At 50.3% G+C, this 20400-nt stretch overlaps 6 protein-coding genes across 6 annotated transcripts; 1 reads left to right on the forward strand and 5 right to left on the reverse strand.

Moving 5' to 3' along the window:
* Positions 1-118: 118 nt before the first annotated feature.
* Positions 119-2586, forward strand: BCR37DRAFT_385820 (Mu homology domain-containing protein; the record flags this gene model as incomplete). The annotated part of the gene is made up of 4 exons (XM_040870389.1): positions 119-926; positions 972-1401; positions 1522-2477; positions 2537-2586. 4 exons carry the CDS (start codon positions 119-121, stop codon positions 2584-2586), a joined length of 2244 nt encoding a protein of 747 aa, XP_040727560.1.
* A 259-nt stretch (positions 2587-2845) lies between these two features.
* On the reverse strand, positions 2846-3226 carry BCR37DRAFT_337298 (Flavinator of succinate dehydrogenase-domain-containing protein; the record flags this gene model as incomplete). Its single annotated transcript, XM_040867253.1, has 1 exon — positions 2846-3226. A coding segment is annotated over one exon (381 nt), but the record flags the coding sequence as incomplete, so codon positions are not given.
* A 248-nt stretch (positions 3227-3474) lies between these two features.
* Positions 3475-4839, reverse strand: BCR37DRAFT_376994 (uncharacterized protein). The gene has a single exon (XM_040868709.1). The coding sequence runs from the start codon at positions 4783-4785 to the stop codon at positions 3655-3657; it is 1131 nt and encodes a 376-aa protein (XP_040727562.1). The 5' UTR covers positions 4786-4839; the 3' UTR covers positions 3475-3654.
* A 680-nt stretch (positions 4840-5519) lies between these two features.
* On the reverse strand, positions 5520-6789 carry BCR37DRAFT_376995 (uncharacterized protein). The gene has a single exon (XM_040868710.1). The coding sequence runs from the start codon at positions 6636-6638 to the stop codon at positions 5718-5720; it is 921 nt and encodes a 306-aa protein (XP_040727563.1). The 5' UTR covers positions 6639-6789; the 3' UTR covers positions 5520-5717.
* Positions 6790-6894: 105 nt separating this feature from the next.
* Positions 6895-8272, reverse strand: BCR37DRAFT_218977 (uncharacterized protein). The gene has a single exon (XM_040866452.1). It carries the CDS (start codon positions 7993-7995, stop codon positions 7150-7152), a length of 846 nt encoding a protein of 281 aa, XP_040727564.1. The 5' UTR covers positions 7996-8272; the 3' UTR covers positions 6895-7149.
* A 5849-nt stretch (positions 8273-14121) lies between these two features.
* Positions 14122-14961, reverse strand: BCR37DRAFT_385825 (uncharacterized protein; the record flags this gene model as incomplete). Its single annotated transcript, XM_040870390.1, has 1 exon — positions 14122-14961. One exon carries the CDS (start codon positions 14959-14961, stop codon positions 14122-14124), a length of 840 nt encoding a protein of 279 aa, XP_040727565.1.
* Positions 14962-20400: the final 5439 nt, after the last annotated feature.

The raw sequence follows: 20400 nt of genomic DNA on the forward strand, positions 1-20400 counted from the left end.
TCCCTCCGTGCGCGTCGCAGCTTCAGTCTTGTCGCGTCCTGGCAACCTCCGACGACATCACATCGACCATCATCTTGTCCTTTGTCCACGCCAGTAAAGCATTGGACTTCAGCTCTCAATGGAGTGCTTCTACCTCCTCAATGACACAGGCGACATCCTCATGGAGCATCCCTTTCGCAACCGACCCACGCGCCAAGCAGCAGAGTACTTTGCCAAAGACCGCACACAACGACGTCATCCACGTCCAAGCATCATCGACGCACCGGGCGGTACACTCCAAATACACCATCTCAGTCATGGTTCACTATGCTTGCTATGTACAACGAGTCGCGAAGTCGAAGCAGCGGGTGTTTTGGGGATTTTACAACGGATACTGCTCGTCTTGCAAGACTATTTACTTGGCGGCACGCTCTCAAGCGGTTCATCCACCACTCCGCAGCTACTCACGCCTGATCTTGTAACAGCGAATCTAGATACGGTTCTTGCGTTGCTGTGCGAAATGGTCGATCACGGACAGGTCCTAACGACCGAACCGAATGCATTGCATGAAGTGGTGCTGCCACCGAGTCTGCTCACGCGCCTCATGAGCGCGACGGGCTTGCAATCTCGCGGAGAGCAAAATGCATCCAGTAAAGCGATGGGTACACCACAAGCGCCTTGGCGACGCGGCAAGGCCAAGTATACGAGTAATGAGATTTTCGTTGATGTTGTTGAGCACGTCACTGGTATCATTGATGCACAGGGCAAGACGATCACCAGCGACGTACATTGCGCAGTACATTGTGAGACTAAATTGTCTGGCATACCTGATGTCATGCTGCAAATGAAGCCTGCAAATGCCATGCAGCTGCCTACCTTTCATCGTTGCGTCAGAGTCGATCGCTTTCTTGAGCAACCAGGTAGTTTCTCATTCATTCCACCGGATGGTACGTTTCAATTGGCGACATGGTCGAGTACGTTGCCTGAAACAGGTTCTTCGCCGATTCCATTCTCATTGCAATTCACGAAATCGCGTTCAGTGCTGGATGGGTTTGATGTCGTTGTCACTGTTCGAACGACAGCTGCTCAACTGCCTGCAGATATGGTTGTGCGGATATCACTGCCCTTAGCATCATGCAAGCAGGTCAGGCTTGCTGCATCACAGGGAGACACATCGCTTGTACGGCAAGAAGAGGATGCTACCATGACTGCCATCTGGACACTCGGTCCGCTGAAAAAGACCTCCCCTCGAATCACTCTAGCTGTCAGTAATGTTGCTGTGGAAGAAGGGAAAGAAGCAATCAGTCAGGCTGCTCATGCACTTGTCTCGTGTTCCATGACAGGCACGCCATTGACGGGGATTAAAGTGGAGAGTCTCAAGATGGCGCGTGTTGGGGACTGGAAACCATACAAGGGCGTCAAGTATGCTTCTTTGGTGGAGAACCTTGTCTTTCGAGCATAGAACAGCGTGCACATAGCTATCGACTGCCTTCTCACTGCTATTTAGTATTTTCCCCTTGATTTTGTCTGCTTCCGTGGCAGCTCATCCCCGCCGACGTCATTCAGCCAAAAACCAAAACATCAAGACACAAGACCTCGCACAAACGAAAGTCAACAGCTAGTGGTGCCAGGCAGGCCCAGGAAGATGAGGGCCGCAGGAGTAGTGTTTGCCGCATTCTGGAGCAGTACGCTTGCTCATCAAGCACCTTTCCGTCAAACACCTGCAGAGAATGCAGCATTGCATAACCACAAACATGACACGTATGCCGGAAAAGCAGTCGCGCAGGGGCTTCAACATGTTGCTGGCCTAGCAGGTGGTGTAGCCGCTGCAGGTATTGGTTCAGCAGCGACAAAAGCCGGGTCAGCAGCAAAAGAGGCTATTCAATCTGCTGTACGACATCCATCTGCTCCAACTGCTCCTCAACCAGATATCGAGCCTGCGCCAGCAATCTCACAAAAATCACTCGCAAGAATCAGTGCAACGCTCTGGCGAACAATCGGGCTCATTGCCTTTTTGTTCCGCATATTCGTTGGCAAGCCATTACTCAAGATACTGGGCATCCTGCATGTGCTCTTCAGACCCGGAACTGTTCTCGTCCAGCTCACTTGGCGAATCTTTATCGGTGTCCCTTTCGCTATGCTTCAGAAATTCAGCGGAGTCTTGTACCTTGCCTGGCTCTTCCTCGGCTCAGCAGCCGTCTTGGGCTTGATGGTAGGTTTGGGTCTCGCAGGCTCATCACGTATCGTACGCAAAATCTTTCCAGATGCCGTCAGACCAAGACATAAACCATCGATTCGAGCATCATCAACGACCGAATCTGTCATGGACAAAGTGACTCGGCGGAGATTGAGAGAGGAAGAGTTGTTGCGACGGACAAGCAGTACGCGGACGTCTGGCTATACGAGCTATGATTCCGCTGCATCGACGCCAGCAACAACACCACGCTTTGAGGCTGGTGGCTATAGTCATGGCAGCTACTTTGGCGGCCCTGGCCCGAGTATGTCGAAACGGTCACCACCTTCACTGAGCAGCATCTTGTCTTCTTCACATTTGCAGACGCCAACTATTCGAGAGGACACGGAAGAAGGCAGCACAGAGTCACTTGATGGATTCGCCACAGTCAGCGAGTCGGATGGAGAGACAGCGCCAAGTCAAAGAAAAGCCTTCAAAAGTCGTACATGATGTTATCGTTTTATAGTGGAAAGCTTACGAGGCAATCACGGCTGGCTCGTCTTCGTCCTTCTTGAGCTTCTCCTTCAAATCTGGCTTCTTCTCTGCCTCTTCCGCTTCAGGTGCCGGCTCCTTATTGCCAAAACGCATGGTGTCCGTCGCTTGGTCAGCGCGGAAGTTTGCACTCATACCCTTCAAGCTCGGCATTGACCGCGTTTGCTTCTCCTCATTGGCTGTGTGTTGCTTCAGTCGCTCCATCAGCTGGCTACCCTCAAAGGCAGCCGGTGCAGGTTTCTTGCCAGTTGCATAGTAGTAGATCTCCCAGTCTGGCTCATCCAGCAGTTTATCATACAACTCAAGCTCTGTCGCATCCATCTCAGGCAGTGCCTTGGCTGCAAAGGTAGACAAGAGCAGATCCGTCTCCAAAATACCACGTTTCCGTGATTGCCACAACAACCGCGCGCGCTTGGTATTGGTTGTTTCATGAGAGCGATCAATGGGCGTATGAGGAACGAGTGTCTCATCCATTTCAATAGGTCCTGCATTGCCACGGCCAACCAGTGGGTAAGGGTCTTGTGCTTGAAAGTCTGACTTTTCAAAAGCACCGGCAGGGCTTGCTTGGCGCGCGAGCAGCATAGTGGCAGACGTATAGGAGCGAGTTTGAAGGAGTCGGATGGCCCTCATGGAGCGCATGGCACAGGCTGTCCTCATCGTCGATTGTCGTAGATGTGGAAGGGGAAGTCGATGCAAGTGGATGACATAATTGACAATTTGGCACATGAATCAAGTCCCACGGTCTGCAGTTGCAAAATGTGACCTTAAAGCTTGACAATAAAGTCTAATTAAAAGCTACGGCTGCTAGCTATACGACCAATGCTCCAAAAGAAGCAAGACAATTCTTCTCATACCTGTTCCAGTCAGTGCATTGCGTCCTGAAGCCCAGTGTGTGTTCTGCTTGATTCCTCTAGGCCTCTCGGCAGCTGGAGACCATGAGTTGGCTCTTGTCAGACAAGTCCATGAGGCTGGTTCCCTGAGCTCGAGCTCGCGCCATCATCAGGGAGTCGTCGCATGAGCGTATACTTCGGCAGGAGATGTGTGAAGCCCTCTGGATATGGTAAACACATATCCTCAGTCACCATTGATGAGTCGGGACATTGAAATACTTGTGCAGATCCCTCTTCCCCTCCATAACCAGGATGATCGCTCCATTTCTTGGTTATTTGAAAAGAAGGAAACCCAAGTTCGCCCAAACTGGTCCGAATACGGGCCTGTATTGCATCGGGATGGCATATATCGCTCTCAGTGTTCCATGTCCATCGCCAATTCGCTGGAAATACAGCTGGGATCACGGACATCGTCGGAAAATACAGATCCATCGTACATTGACATCCCAATTTGCTTGTACCGACTGCGTTTGGGGTCTTCTTCTTGGATCTTGGCGCTTTGATCATGGGCCACAACCCAAAGCCTGCAGCTATTGATGAGCCTTGGGCGTAAATCCCGGCTGGAAATCCATCGAGGGTGTGTTGAAGATAATGTGCATTCTCGTCAAATCTCCGAGCATAGAGATGCTCCTCTTGTGGGAGTGCCAGAGGCAAGGGCACTGAATACCAGCTTAGACAAAATGGTCCTTGTTCGTGACACTGTTCATTTGGAAAAGCAGACGGATCTGGATAAGCGGGGGGGTTGAAACGCACGTGGTTAATATGGCTTGAACAGGCGTTCTTGCATGCCTTGTTTTGGTCGCCCGTCTTTTCAAATTGCGCTTGTTGCAGGAGATCCAAGAATATGACTGTAGATAGTTGCATCCCAACTTTGCGGCATTGTCGTGGCTTTTGTGCGTCAACGGCATCAAAGGCAATGCAAAGTAGCATGATCCAGCCGAGTGGTCTCGTCAGATCGATAAACATCCGTTTCAGGGAGTGCTGCATGCTGATTGTAGGAAGTATCGCCACAGCAGCACCCGCCGCAGTAGCTGTGTCGAGCTGGCGAAGTGTTGGTATCTCAATCGGTGTTGCTGACCTTGTAGGTCTGAAGTTTGGGAAGTGAAGAACAGGCCACGCTGTCTTAAATCTTCTTGGCTGATTCGCGGTATTTTGTCTGCACCAGCTGCTGTGCTGTGACGGGGTCCTCATCCGATACTACATGAGCCTCGCATCCATGTGCATCTCGCAGATGTTCAATGATAAAGGAGGCAAAAGTATACAGCTGTATTTGTCTTGCGCTGACCACCCGCGCACCTGAATGCTACATGCTCAATACGACCCCTGGGTTCGACCATGCGGCTGGCTGCAAAGGCTGTGCAGTGCGCGACCATTCAACGCTCAACCATGTTCCCGTGGTCTGAGCAGTAGCAAACAGCATGAACACTGTTCAGGCATCCTGTTCGGTACACACCCGAGCTGTCACGTTGCTCATGGCTACCTAGATCAGAATCTTGCCCCTTTTTGCCATTGTGCTGCTTGGTGCGCATGCATCCTTCTAGCCGGTCTCTTCTAGTTGGCCTGCTGATATCGGATAGGGAGGATGACTGTGTCAGACGAACTCAGACCTATTCAGAGTCCGCATCGCATTCACATCGAGCCAAAAGTGACTGGTCCCGAGAGGACAGCATAGGTTTTAACCCTCGAATTCTAGGTCAGGACTACTTCCAGGAGTCAGTGCTCATCAGCAGACACCTCCTGGATCCACCTTTGAAGCCCACAGAATCTCAAAGGTCACTTCACCTGCCATATACAACAATAGCATCATTATCCTGGCGTTGGAACAAGTTGCATCGCTAGGCTCAATGTTTACAGAGTTGCAGCTAGAGAAACTTTTGCAGCAGTTACAGGAATCCAGGGTTTACGGGCCACGAAGTCCAAGAAGTTGCAGGATGATGTTTCAAACTATACTCTAGTCTTGTTCTTGCGGTATTGCTGTGATGATCTATACTCACCTCAAACTAAGAATCCAGTGATACAGGCATGCACAAATGCAACGACATAGTCAGTTTTAGTATCGGTGCACTTCAGTTGCTGGACTTCAACAGCGATTGCCAAGCCGTCATGAACTTGACAAGAGAAGGCTAGAGATATGGAACAAGACCGTTCCATCCTTGGCCTTGTGGGCCACCAAGATGCGCATTTTGAAAGATATATTCTGCATCGGTAGTCATTTGCTCGTCATAACCGGCCTGGTGGCAATAACTTTGTGCTAGTGGAGTGTCACAAGGGATTGGTGCGTCCTGTGACGGCGTGATGCCAGATTCATATGCATGAGATACTCCAGGCGGGAGGTATTGCCACCCTCTCAGCTCGTGCATTTTAGCCACTGATGCATCATCACAGTCTGTCAAAGTTCTAGGAAAGTCTCCGCTGTCTTGAGGAAAGCCGTAAGGAACTAGAACGCTTGAAGACGACATTCTTGGATAGTGCACAGACAAAACACACGCGCAGGGCCAGGCTTTGGGTACACTGAATGGTGCGACATTGACTTTTGTGTTGCGTTTGTGATTGAACTGCAGCCAATAGTGGCCAAAATACGAGCTCGATGATGTTGCGAAGTCGATTGGCCTTATGAAGCCTTGATCTGGACTGGTCGCCTGCTGCCAGTATGCATCTGATGCAGTGTCATGATTGGGCATGTCCGTCGGGTGACGGCCAATAAGGTATGCTCTGAACTTTAGACAAACTGGTCCTTGTCGTTGACATGGGTGGGGCTGAGCGTTATGCCATCGGAACACTGGCAACTGCCTCAAGTCTCGTCGCTTGCTTCTGCAAGTGTCTTCACAAAGGTCCCATGGTGCCGGCTCATTGTCCTGCCCGGAAGACACGATGTGAATGATGGTCTGAAGCTTGAACTGCACACTGCGACACATGAGGTCAGATTTCACCTGAAGTAGGTTGTTTAGTGTTGGGAGGGAGCACAGGAGAAGCAGTCCGAGAATTGGACTTGATAAGCGCAGCGGGAGTCGAGCCAATGCGCTTGTCAATGAAGAAGACGCCATCTCGCCATTCAAGTGTCTTGGCTTGACGAGCGGCGCTGCAGGATACTGGGCTGGGCGGTGAGAATGGTGAAAAAGATACGTGTACAAAGCAGCGAAGGCGCTCGCAACTACAAGTTTGCAAGCATGCCCCTTATGCGTGTGCAGGACCGATTTCCAAAAAGGGTAACTTCAAGACATGGGCAGCAAATGTCTCTCCTGATCTGCCAAGTCTCAGGAGCCGAGTCATTGCGCGCTCGGCAGAGATGGCAGCCACTCGGACACGTCGATCAGCGGAACACACTTGAAAGGAGTGCTCGCGTAGACTTGACACGATTGTGATCATCAGATGTGTTCTTAAGATACGAGAGCGACTACAAGCTAAGACAGGCATCAGCAGATTCATTCCGACGACGGCCCTTGACTTGTATGTCATTCTGCTTCAGCTTTGCGACCACGGCGAAAGCTGTATTCAGGCGTGAGACCATGGTGCCGGAGTGGGACCAATGGTGAAGACTGTGAAAGTTGGTCATCGTTATGGGTCCTCAATTTGGCCCTGGATTGGAAGAAAAGCAGTTCCAAATGTTTCAAAGCTCTCAGTGTTGAGCGGTTCGTATCCATGTATCCTGCAGTATTCGGCATCCTCATATTTGAATCCGTCGTCACTTGTTAAGTCCTCGTCACACTCAAACTCGACCACCTCCGATGGTCCTAGAGATGGTCCAAAGCTGCTAAGCTGCCATGATCCAAGAACATGCCTTTCTGCGACAGCTTGGGGATCACAAGCGGCCGATTGATAAATGCCGCCTTGAGGAGGCAGGTGGATTGCTGACAAGGGTCCCAAGGAGATCTTCGGATAGTGAGCCCTCATAGTGCACTTGCACGTAAAAAATTTGGAGACCTTGTAGGCCCCGACCTGAGCTGTCTGCTTGTAGCCACTTCCGGGCCATAAAGAGCCTAAGAAGGAGCTTGAGGATGTTGCGGGATTAAACCCAAGGCCATAAGAAGCGGCAGTGCCTTGCTGATAGTACATGTCTGAGTGGGTGTACTGATCAGACGGGTAAGCAAGGTCGCCAATAATTTCTGGTACGAGCTGTGAACATAGCGGTCCGTGTCGATGGCAGGTATCGTGTTCCCGGCCTTTCATCCACACCAGCTCTTCAGTCTTGTCGAGACACTTATCATGACAGACGTCCTCTTTTGTCATTAGACCAGTGATTTTGTCAGACCGAATGCTCAAAGTGGATGTGAGCTCGAAATACACACTGTGGCACATGCCGAGAGAGGTGACTTCTTCCATGCTCATCATTACGGGGATGAGCCACATGGAGACCAAGTGCATCGTTTTACTTATCCAATTGTGCGATAAAGAAGAGCCCATTCTGCGGTGTCTTGACCTGATAGGCTACACAGCGCAAGCTCCGGACACTGCAAGCCCAGACTAGCTGACTGGTGAGTAGTATCTGATGTTGGTCCGCCCACGGCGCTTCTCCTTGGAAGCGTGAGCGCATCTCCTCATATGTACTTCATGCCGCTGCTAGCAGTCACAGCCTTGTATCCACAGGCATCACATCAGCCCTTTGTGGGTTTCGGGTCTTTTCCATATTGCCTAGTCTCAGGAGTCAGGAGTAGCTCAACCCACTTCTGTGTTGAGTCTCCGTCATAATTGGTTCAGATCGACACACCTGTCTGAAATTGCCTCAAAACAATCACCGAGCCGAAAGTGCTAGCCGGAATGCATGTAGCGTAGCTTTTGCAAATTGAGCCAAGCTCCACAGGAGGCGGGCCCAGAAGATTCCGATGTGATATCTCCTTTGACCATATTGTTGCCTTAGTCGGAGTTTCAGATTTCAAAAGCATATCGCAGGATTAAGCACGAAAGGAAGCAGCAGCATTAGTACACGCGCGGGCGAAGCATTCGATGCGTGTGTATCATGACGTTCGACTGGTCCAATTATATGATGCCAAACAGTTCGATAAGTCATTTTTTAGTGCAGATTTGTTCAGGAGAGCTTCATGCTGCATCTGGACTCGTGTCCGAACTAAGGGAGATAAACAAAGCGACCTGCGTTGGCGATAGCCAGAGTTGGACACAATGGCAAGATAAACAAAGACACTGCGATTTCATGAGCTAGTGTGAGACATGGTAGCAAGGATAGACCGAGAGCTATTCTTGGTGTTCCCCCAGAGAATAGTGTTGGACGGAAAGCGACGAAGTGACAGAAAGTCGCGATCCTCAACATTTTTCATCCCTTGGAGGCACAAGCCGGTTGAGCAGAGGTTCGAATCTAAGCGCTGTCGCTCGAGTGCTTTATGAGGCAAAGCTTTGGTGACTACAGCAGTTTGCGTACCGATAGCGATGTAGACAGGCTTGGCGTGGTGCAGCGTTATGTTCTCTTAAACAGAATGTTTCTGGGTATCAATGTGTTTGGAGCGAGAAAGGTATACAAGGTTTTCGGAAGCTTGATAGCAGACTGATCGTTGGTAAAGAAAGTGATTTGCTCGTCATGTAAAGCTGAGTCAAGTTCCACTGAGCAAGCATGGGCTTGAACCAAAGCGCTCCTCTTGTAGAATTAGGGCGACCAACAAAATCAGCTTCTGTAGTAGGCGGGATGACGGTGTGCTGTCAAGAAGATGTTCAAGCGACAGCGCCATCAACGAACGAAAGGACGTAGAGCTGCGAGCGCCATAGTTGCCAGCATGATCAGAGTCGTTGGACAAATGAGCTTGTCAGATCTAATATAGTTGAGCTTGAGGGTAGGAATAGTCCAAAGTTGAGCAAGAATACGTCGTCCAACCTTCATGCGTGAGAGCCATAGTGTAACGAGATACCTCGACAGGAGAGAAACGTTGTCAGCAATATCTAGGCGTGCAGCGTTCTGAATTTAGCTTGTGTCACCGATGAGGGACTTGTACTTGTGGGTGTTGACGACAGAGTCTTCGAAATTGCTGTCGCCGGTGCCCTCTTTGTATAGCTTGATGGAGGCGTCCATAGGCAACAACGAAATCGATAGGTAATGATGTCGCGAGAGTGAGCTGCATCGATGATGCAGGCATGCTGGTTCATAGAGTAGCCGTCGTTGTTCTTGGTAACGCCAACGCCGAGTACAAAGTGACCTAGGCCAAGGTCTCCCAGGTCGTACTCGCCGCAAGTGCCTCGACCCGGGCAGCTTTGTCGACAGGATGCTTGAATGCAATCATAATGCCGTCAAAAAAGACGCAGACAAATGGCTTGTCTGCTATATGATATAGTGGCGTTACTTCGGTTGTCTGAAGACTTGGCCCATTGCTCGCTCATAGAGCGAGCGCTTCTATGCGACAAGACACGACTGCTGACCAGGAGGGCAGATCAGGTAGACTTGCTCCGCGAGATGGCCATTGAGGTGTACGCGGCCGTGTGTGACAATGTCCATCTGGTGAACGTCGAGACCGACGACCGTGAATTGATGCAAGGATGAGCAGTGCGCGAACACATTCGATGCGCCAGGCGGGAACGTATTTAGGTGCAGTTGATGCCTTCTTGTTGGAACTACCATGACAACGAGCCGGGCCTTTTACTGATCCACCGTGTCGTCAGCGTGTCGTCAGCTTTGAACGACTTTCAGAACACCAAGCAAGAGCCATTGACCTTGAAATTGACGGTTGCGCCCCCATCTTGACCGACAATCCGTCTGCTATTCAGGTTGCAGAAGAGCCTATGTTCCATTCTCGCTCCAAGCACATTGATACGCAGAACCATTCTGTTCGAGAATCAATAAAGCTTAAGAATGTCAAGCCTGTCTACATGCTACCAATACGCAAGCTGATGATATCTTCAACGAAGATTAGCCTAGCTCAGCAAGCGAGTGACCGTGTCCGGGCTCATAGCAGCACTATAGCGCTCTGTGGCAGCAAGCTGTAGATGTAGAAACTGGCATGGTCGCGGTCGTTGTTGAACGGTTGTGCTCTCGCGGCTTCTTTTTGTCTCGCGCATTGGAAGTCAACAAACACCCTTGGCCCAGCCAGTGCAACAAAGCAACTTGAGACCATCGTCGCTTGTTCTTCTACGTATGCTACAGCTCCTGTGCAACTCTCTGCTGGTACACATAACGAGCATGCTTCCTTCGTGATCTCAGACCTTGGACGGTCCGAGGAACTTCTTGGCTTGCCTTGGCTTCAACTTCACAATCCTTCTATTGATTGGGCCAACGGCAGATTTCTTGCCCAGACTTATGTTCGGAACCTTGTCGGTGTCTCGAGGTGGATCTGGTCAACCTTCACCCCATCTTAGTACCCCAGCTCTGGAAATTTGCCCTTTGGAAGCCGCTAGTTTTGGAGGCCTAGCTAGCACGCATGTTATTCAGAAGCTTCATCTCACGGAGCTCCCAGGCAACGATCTTGTTTCCAGTGTCTCAAGGTCTCTCAGTAACCCAGCGTCCGTCATTATTGCAGCCAACACCATGTCCAGCGTCAACTCAGCAATCCCAGAAACATATCATTTGGTTCCGATGTTTTCTGCGGTAGAAGCTGCGCGCCTTCCCGTTTATTCAAGTACGACCACAATATTCTCCTCGTCAAAGACTCTACAGCTCCATGGAGCCCTCTGTATGCGATGAGCGCTACAGAGTTGCAAGTCTTGAAAGATTATTTGGAAAGGGAAGTGGCTTCTGGCAATATCTCTGTCTCGAAAGTCCCGTCGGTGCAACCGCCCTCTTTGTCATGAAGAAGGATGATTCTCTGCGCCTGTGCATTGATTATCGAGGTCTCGACAATATCGCGATCAAGAATCGCGCACCACTTCCGTTGGTTTCAGAGACCCTCGATCGCCTCCATCATGCTCGTGTCCTCACCAAGCTGGACTTGCGCGCTGCTTACAAGATCCTGCGCATTGCTCCCGGTGATGCGTGGAAGTCAGCTTTCCGAACGCGGGCATGATGGGTACTACGTCATGTCATTTTGGTCTGATCAATGCTCCAGCGTCGTTTCGAAGCATAATGAATGATGTGTTGCGACAGATCTTGGATGTCTTCGTGGTCTGCTTCTTGGGTGATATTCTCACCCACTCCAAGTCTCAGTCAGAACACGACCAACATCTTGCTTCTGTCCTCGGAGTCTTGCAAAGGCATCCTCTCTGTGTCGAACCAGAGCAATGTATTTTCGACAGCAATCGAGTGGAACAGTCTGCCTCTCTGATCTCACCCTCTGGCGTCACTATGGACACCGGCAAAGTCGACTTAAGTCTCAAGTGGCCAGTATCCAAGTCAGTCAAGGATGATCCGATTTTGAACGGCTTTGCCAACTTCTATCTGCGATTCATTCGCAACTACAGAAAGGTCGCCAAGCCACTCTACGATCTCCTCAAGAAGAAAACTTCTGAATTCCGCTGGTCTCCTGAGACACAAGCTGCATTCAAATCCCTCAAGCAATCCTTCACGTCCGTTCCCAGTCTCGTCCACTTCGGCCCCGACAAACCGATCTTCTTCGAGACAGATGCCTCCGACTTCCCACTAGAATGCGATCTCTCATCAGAGTTCGCCGACGGCTTGATGCACCCTGTTATTATCTTCTGTCGCACATTTGTTCCTGCCAAAATGTACTACCAGATTTATGACAAAGAAATGTTGGCTATTGCCACTGCCTTCAACACTTGGCGTCGGCATCTTGAAGGTTCCGCTCATCCGATCACTGTCTAGACAGACTACAAAGACTTGGAGTATCTCACACGATGCGTTAAGCCAATCGTCGCCAAGCTCTGTGCTCTGAGCTGCTCGCTGATTACAGCTTCAAAATTGCTTACCGGCCTGGTAAGACTAAGGGGCTCCCAGACGCGCTTTTTCGTCTGAAGATCTCCGCTCAAGGGAAGGAGATGCTCACCTGTCAATTTTCGACCGCTACTGGATATCAAACAATGGTTCTGGATGCTGTTCGAATGCGAGCTCAAATCAGATCTGTGGCAAACGAAATGCTTCTGCAGATCGTCACTGCTTATGATTCAGTCTCTGCTTATGATTCAGACAAGGATGCCCGCGGAGTTCTGGAGCTGCTCAACCAAACAACTAACGCTCTCAAGGATCTGGCCGACAGCTACCCCTTGATCGATTCAAAGTTCTACGTCCCCAACGACAGGGTACCGAAGTTCTCACGTTACGCCAGCACCATGGCTCTATCCTGGCCGGACATTGGGGTATCAACAAGACCTTCAAGCTCCTCTCACGACAATACTTCTGGCCCAGCATGCGAGCTTATGTTAAGCAATACGTGTGCACCCGCGACGATTGTGCACGCGTCAAGGCATTTCGACACGAATCCTATGTCAAGCTCGACCTGCTCCCGGTTCCTGACACAGCATGGCCTGCTATCTCCCTCGACTCCATCACCAAGCTTCTTTTGTCCAACGACGATATTTCATTATGGTTGTTGTTGACCGTCTCACGCATAAAGCTCAGTTCATCCCTTTTGTCGAGGCCACTGGTGCAGTCACCTTCGCAAGGACCTTCATGGATCGTTTTATCTCGAACCATAGCGTTCCGACGTCTATTGTCTCTGACCGTGGCTCTATTTTCACGTCCAAGTTCTTGCAGTCACTTCTCCTGTAATTTGACCCAGAAATCAAGTCTCTCTTGTCCACATGCTAGCATATAACCCTCAGACCATTGGTCAGATCGAACATGTCAACTCGGACCTCAAACAATTTCTGCGATGCTACATCAACCACGCCCAAGACGATTCATGATCTATTTTTCCTCAAGTCGAGTTCTGCTATCCTTGTAAGTCACGATATGACTGCTCGTTTGCGATCTGTTCACGACGATCTCAAGGTTCACAAGAAAGATGCACAGGACGAGTCCAGGGAGTATGTCGATGGTTCCATTCATTCGTCTGTGCACAACTACCCAATCAAGACGTCGCCATCTAGACCATGGTACTTCTTGTTCAGCATATTCAACAGTTGCTTGCTTTCTTCCGGCTCCAGTCTTTTGTTCTCGCCTCACCAATCTGAGACATCTCTTTGTCTCTTGGCGCGTCTGGCAAGACGTCGCCGACCGTCTTTGTATATTGGCCCTGTTCTTGTCTTGCTGTTTTATGGTTCTATCCCTAGTCTGTGAAGATACAAGGACAGCCTTCTGCTGTCTTGTTTCTAATTCGTCCACTTTGTACTTTGATAGAATCATCTATGCCACTTCTTTTATTGTCTAATGTGTTCGACGTGAACTCGCTCCGCTCTGTTCAGTCATTCATCGGCCCGGTCGTTAAAGATAGTTTTATTGCGCGCCCGGCAAAGATCGGACAGGTCGATCAGCGGAATACAATTCGAAGGACTGCTCACATAGACTTTGCACGATTATGATGATCAGATACATCTGTTAAATACGAGAGCGACTACGGGCTAAGACATGCATTAGCAGGATTTTCCGACGACCTTTGAAGGCTATCCCGCTTCGGCTTTTGCGACCACGGCCAAAGCTGTATTCGACCGTCAGACCATGATGGCTGTAGTGGGACCATTGATGAAGACTGTGAAAATTGGTCACATATACGCGAAGGGAAGTTGGCCATGGAGATCGAGCATCTGAGGTAAATAATGGTTGAAGCTCCGAGTAACGGGGTAGGTCAGTTTGGTGCAGTAACCTTCGTCTGTATATGTCAGCCGCCCTACTTTCAATTCCTCGTTACAATCTTTCTCGACCCCCTCGATAGGTCCGGAAGATGATCCAAAGCTGTCAAGCTGCCATCTTCCGGAAACATGCCTTCTTGCGACAGCTTCGGGATGACAATCGGCTGATTGATAAGAGCCGCCTTCAATCCCCAAGTGGGTCGCTGCCAGGGGTCCCCGAGAGATTTTTGGATAGTGAGCCTTTATAGAACAGTCGCACGTATAGACTTTGGGGACTTGGTAAATTCCAACCTTGGCTTTATCATTGTGGCCCTTTCGAAACAACGGAAAATCGAAAACGGAGGTTGAGGTTGATGCGCCCCCAACTCCAAGGCCATAAGAAGTGACAGTGTCGAGATGATAGTACATGTCTGAGTGGGTGTCCTGATTCTTCGGATAATCGAGATCGCCGGCAACGGCTGACGAAGGCATCAAACAGAGCGGTCCATGCCGATGACAGACATCCCTGCTCATACCATGCGCCCATGGCATCTGTGTCGCCTGATTACACAGAGTGTTACAGAATGATTCTGCTGTCTCCCCAGTAGGGATGCTGTAAGGATTGATGTACGTAATGAATTTGAGCTCGAAAAAGACACTGTTGCACATGCCGAGAGAGGTGACTTCTTCCATGCTCATCATTACCGGGATGAGCCACATAGAGACCAAGTGCGTCGTTCTGCGCATCCAATTGCGCGAGAATGAAGAGCCCATGCTGCGGTGTCTTGACTTGATAGACTCAATAGCGCTAGTTTCAGATGCTGCAAGCCCAGTGTAATGAACACAACTGAACAGGCGAGGCGTATTGATTGAGACAGGGAAGCTTGAGCGTAATATGAGGGTTTTGGCGACCGAGACTCTCAAACACAAGATAGTGTAAGAGACAAACTGATGTTGCTAACAAAGGTGCGAGAACGTTCCTTTTATGCTTTGCCAGCCTCGAGCAAAGAACAGACGAGAACGGGGTGGGCGATGGCCTAGACCCTGACAGCGCATTGATGACTGACGCTGGGGCTGTGTTGGGGAGACATCAACACGTTCGGGCGTAATGCGTCTGCAAGGACCATGAGGCAAGGTGATACTGCCGCTTGCGAGCGTAACATGTTGGAGCGTGGTCCATGCGACAAGGTGATCGTGATGCCGGCGAAGGCCGCATCAGGAAAGAGATACGCCAGGCCGTGTAATAATACTGAGCGCTTGAGTATATCATCGTGATGGAGTGGAGTCAAGAGCGCTGGGAACTCAAGAGAGATAGAGGAAGCCGAGGAGAGGCGACTGATGGCCAATTGGCCAAACATGCCATCTGAAGACAAGACGAGTGAGCGCAGAGGTCAGTCCCTCGGCGCTTCTTCCCTTCGAAGACATGGGCGCGACTCTCCGTATCGTTCCAGATCACTGCCAGCAGGCATAGCCTCGCAGTGACAAGCATCGCATGTGTCTTTGAATTCTTCTTTCTTTTCGAATTGCCTGGTCTCAGGAGTCAGGAGTAGATTATGTTACTTGCGGGTCAGTCTTATTCCAAACACACCTGTTTGAAACAGCCTAAATCACAATCACCAAGCCGAAAGAGAGCAGTCGAAATGCATGCAGCCCATATTTCGCAATTGTAGCACGCCCCTCAGTATTTAGGCCGGAAAGTAATCGAGATTGGCGGATATGCGAGGCTGTAGTCGTAGGTGATAGACACAGGCACGCAGGGCAGCTGCAGATAAGACTTGATTCGAATAGGGGACAAGAGTATAGCACTCTTGCCAGCTAAGACTAAACTAAAGGTCACGTGCATGAGCGCTGACGTGGCAGAGAGATAACAGCGGAAGCAAGTGATCAGGGGATGCACTTGAATTCCTAACACTCCCTCTATCTCGATAAAGCGAAGTGCTTAGACGAGGCCGAGAAGCAGTCGTTGCGTCTCCAATGCAGGACGTGGAAGGAGCTTGGTAAGGAGATCGGCTTTTTGCAGTTTTGTGCCGACGTAGTGTAGCTTGATCTTGCCTTGCTCAATCAGGGATCGAGTGTGATGGTACTTCACTTCGATGTGCTTACTCTTGGCGTGAAACACAGGATTGTGTGCCAACTTCAGCGCAGCCTGATTGTCCCCAAATAAATTGATGGAACCGTCGGAGTTGAGCACATTGCTGATCTTGATGCCGAGCATGAGCTCGCGCAGCCAGAGAGCCTCTTTTGACGCGTTGGAGAGGCCAATATAGTGGTGAGAATGGTGCCGACACTGGCTGGCAGGTGCCTTGGATGGCAGTTGGCTAAGCCGTGGTCGGTGGCGATCGATTCAATATAGGTGGATTGATCGAGAGTGTATACGCCGTTGTTGTGTGAGACGCGCATGCCGAGAATGGAATTGGCAGGGCCGAGATCGGACAGCTCGTAGCGTTTGGTAAGAGCCTTGAGAAGATGCTCTTTGTGCGCGATGTCCGAGAAAACCATCAGAATGTCGTCGACGTACTCAAAAGCTCCTTTGCCTTCAAGAGAGACGAGCTCGCGTTCCATAGAGGCACGCCATTCAGGTGCGTCAGAGCGGGATAAAGCTTGTTTGACAGTTACAGGAGCTGGGAGAACATCTTGAGCAGTAAGCATAAAAGCATATTCATCAAGCTCGTCATCATTAGTAGTAACGTCAAGACCGCTAGTAGCGATAGCTTCGAGCTGCTCGTCAGTAAATTCGACACTTGCAGCATTGCCGCTAGCTATAGCTTCGAGCTGAGCGTCTGTGAGCTGACGAGGATCGACATCCTTGTTGACAGACAGTTCTTTTGCCACAGCATGATCAAAAATGACCGAGTGGTTGAGAACAACTTTCCCAGTGGCAAGATCTAAGACTCGCCAAGCTTTGGAAGTATCACTGTAGCCCAAAAACATAGCTTTGTTGGCGCGCGCATCCCACTTGTCTTTGATTCGCGGGTTGTGTGACCAGCAAATGGTACCAGGAGTCCTCATATGCGAGCAATCTGGTCGTTTGCCATACCACATTTCGTATGGCGTCTTGTCGAGACCAGTATGAGGCGAACGATTGATGGCGTAGACGGCTGTGGAGGTCAACTCAGCCCATAAATTGCGCGGGAGAGGACCAAACGTCTCATCAAGAAGCAATGAGCGAGCCTTTTCGACAACAGTGCGAATGTGGCGCTCTGCAACACCATTCTGCTCAGGCGTATGCGGAACAGTTGTTTGGTGAGTGGTGCCTTGCGTAATGAGGTGCTGGCGAAAGCTCCCCTTGAACTCGTTACCTCCATCAGAGCGAACAATTTTGACTTTGTCGCCAACGTGATTGGTGGCAACAGTTTCCCAAGCTTTGTAGATGTTACAGACGGTGTCTGCAGTGACATCTTTCAGCATGTACGCCCAAACGTACTTGGAAAACCCGTCAACAATGATGAGAAAATATCGTGCATCATTGATAGAATTGGTGCGCATTGGTCCAGCAACATCAATGTGGACTATGTCAAGCCGCTGAGTGGCAGAATTTGCCACAGAGGGAAAGCTCGAGCGCTTGCTCTTTCCAGCTGCACAGCCAGAGCAATCGAAGTATTCCGGGTAGACCAGATCGTCGGGAAATCCGTCGACAAACTTCGAAAGTCGTTTCATGTCCTTGATGGACATATGGCAAAGTCGTCGGTGCCACTCAAGGGCATCCGTCGGTGCCTTTTCCTTTGTGAAAAGGGCAAACTCACTTGCCTGAGGCTGGACTTTAGCAATTGTGCCGTCTAGGACAAAGCCTTTACCGACACGCCTGCCAGTAGCGACGACAACACTGTCTTTGAGGAGGGCTGGTCCATGTTTGGCCGAGAACAGTACGTCAAAACCGTCCTCATTGAGTGCGCTCACTGATAAAAGATGTTCAGTGAGATTTGGCACATGCCAAACTTTGGACAAGGGCACCAAGCTGGTTTGATCTGGCACGGCAAATGCAGCATGCCCAAAACCAGCGGAGATCATCTCTTCGCCATTGGCGGACGTGATGCTAATGGAAGCATCATGAGAGAGATCAGAGATCAACTCTTGCGACGGTGTCATATGCGACGTGGCACCGGAGTCGATCACCCAGCTACGTTCAGCTAGGGTTGTTTCGCGAGCAAAGTATGCCGTGTTGGGATTTGGCTTGCCCTCAGACTGTGATTTTGATTCAGTTGGAGGGCTACTTTGCTTCGTCTCAGATGAAGGCTTGTGAAGAGAATGCCTTTTCCTCGGCTTCTTTGAAGACTTCTGCTTCAATTGAGACTTATGCTCTTGAGCGAGCATCCCTTTTTCCGTTGATGATTGGTAAAGGGTTTGGGAAGCGTCAGCGGCTGAGTCTGCCAGAGACTTGTGCTTGCCGTGCGTCTTGAGATAGTCATCCGACTGTATCTTGAAGCGCACTTGCTGCACAAAACTGCGGATAGAGTGTGGTCCATCCGAGGAGAGTGTGTGCAGCGTGAGGTCCTGCAAATCGCCTGGGAGTTTGGCGTAGATCATGGCAATTTCCATGTCTTCGTCAAACGTCTTGCCGGTGGGATCAAGGCTGCGCAACTGGGCAATGGTGGCTTGAACGTCCACCATCAGGGTCTCAATAGCTGAAGATGTGGTATTGCCAGGAGGCAAAGAGAGCTTATTGAGCTTCGTGACCAATTGCAACTTTCGCAAAGTGTCAGGCTGCTTGTGTCGAGACAAGACAGTCTTGAAAGCAACGCAGGCGACTGCGATGTCTTTGATTGCTTCCAGGTCAGACCTGTCGAGACCTCCTTTCAGCAAGAAAAGCGCCTTGCTGTTCTTGTCCCAAGTTGGTTCAAGATGCGACCATTCTTCAAAGGGGGCAGGTGCAAGATACCCCTCAGAGTTGATGTAGCACGGACCAGTGTAAGGCTTTGTGCTTTCATCCTCGCTTGATTCCTCCTCCATCGATTTGGACTTGGAGCGAGTCGAGGGGGCGCTATAGGCTTTTGGGGCCTTAAGCTTGTCATCTTTCATGAGGGCTTCGAGAGCGGCGATACGGGCCTCAGCGTCTTCGTCGGCCTTCTGCATGGCGTCTGCGCAGCGTATTGCTGCTTTGACGCGGCGTGCGTGTATCTCCTGAAAGATGTAAGTCTCAACGCCAGCCTGCTGAGCGACAAGCAGCAGCTCATCCTTCCAAGCACTTAGGCCATTGCTGATCCTCTTGGTGTTCCTTAACACCGCGTTGCTAGACGGGCCGGAACGTTGACCCGAAGCAGTAGCGTCTTGCTGCATAGCAACAGTGCTCATAACCTAATCGAGATTGGCGGATATGCGAGGCTGTAGTCGTAGGTGACAGACACAGGCACGCAGGGCAGCTGCAGATAAGACTTGATTCGAATAGGGGACAAGAGTATAGCACTCTTGCCAGCTAAGACTAAACTAAAGGTCACGTGCATGAGCGCTGACGTGGCAGAGAGATAACAGCGGAAGCAAGTGATCAGGGGATGCACTTGAATTCCTAACAAAAGACTGCGAAGCGATATATTGTCTTTCTCAGACACGCTAATTTTAAAGCATATCGCAGGATCAAGCATGGTAGGCGAAACAGCAGCATTGTTATACTCATGGGCGAAGCATGCGTTGCGACGTGTACCTACTATTTTGACGTCCGGCTAATCCGATTGTAATGCCAAGCAATTCAAGCATTTCTTGCTGGTCAGATTTGGTCAGGAGAAGCTGATGTGGCATCTGGGCTCGTGTCTTGGCTCCGTACTAAGGGAGACAAACGACTGCACCTGCATCGGCGGTGGCCAGAGTTGGACACAATGGCGAGGTGAACAAAGAGACCGTGATGTCGTGTCATTGTCGACAGCCAGTATGAGACAGAGTAGCGAGTAAGCGAATGCTTGAAACAAAGCGCTTCTATTGCAGCGCGGAGAGATCAACATATCCAGCTTCCGTAGATGGAATGATGACGATGTGCTTTCGGGAAAACATCCAAGTAAAAGCTCCATTGACGAGCAAATAGACGCAACCAGAGTAGAGCGGCAAGCGCCATAGTCGCTATCATGATTGTAGTCGCTCTGATGAACGACAGGAGCTTGTCCAATTTGGTAAAATAGAGCTTCGAGGCAGGATTGATGCAAAGATAAGCAAGAACACCTCACACAACCTTCATGTGTGCGAGACGTGAGCTTGCGAGGCCCTTCAACACGAGGGACACAGCGTAAG

This window comes from Protomyces lactucae-debilis, assembly GCF_002105105.1.
Source record: "Protomyces lactucae-debilis strain 12-1054 chromosome Unknown BCR37scaffold_3, whole genome shotgun sequence".
Lineage (NCBI taxonomy): Eukaryota > Fungi > Ascomycota > Taphrinomycetes > Taphrinales > Protomycetaceae > Protomyces > Protomyces lactucae-debilis.

Bases quoted from the DNA above. Each gene is read 5' to 3' on its own strand.
- BCR37DRAFT_376994 (XM_040868709.1), bottom strand. From the start codon at position 4,785: ATGAGGACCCCGTCACAGCACAGCAGCTGGTGCAGACAAAATACCGCG.
- BCR37DRAFT_376995 (XM_040868710.1), bottom strand. From the start codon at position 6,638: ATGGCGTCTTCTTCATTGACAAGCGCATTGGCTCGACTCCCGCTGCGC.
- BCR37DRAFT_218977 (XM_040866452.1), bottom strand. From the start codon at position 7,995: ATGGGCTCTTCTTTATCGCACAATTGGATAAGTAAAACGATGCACTTG.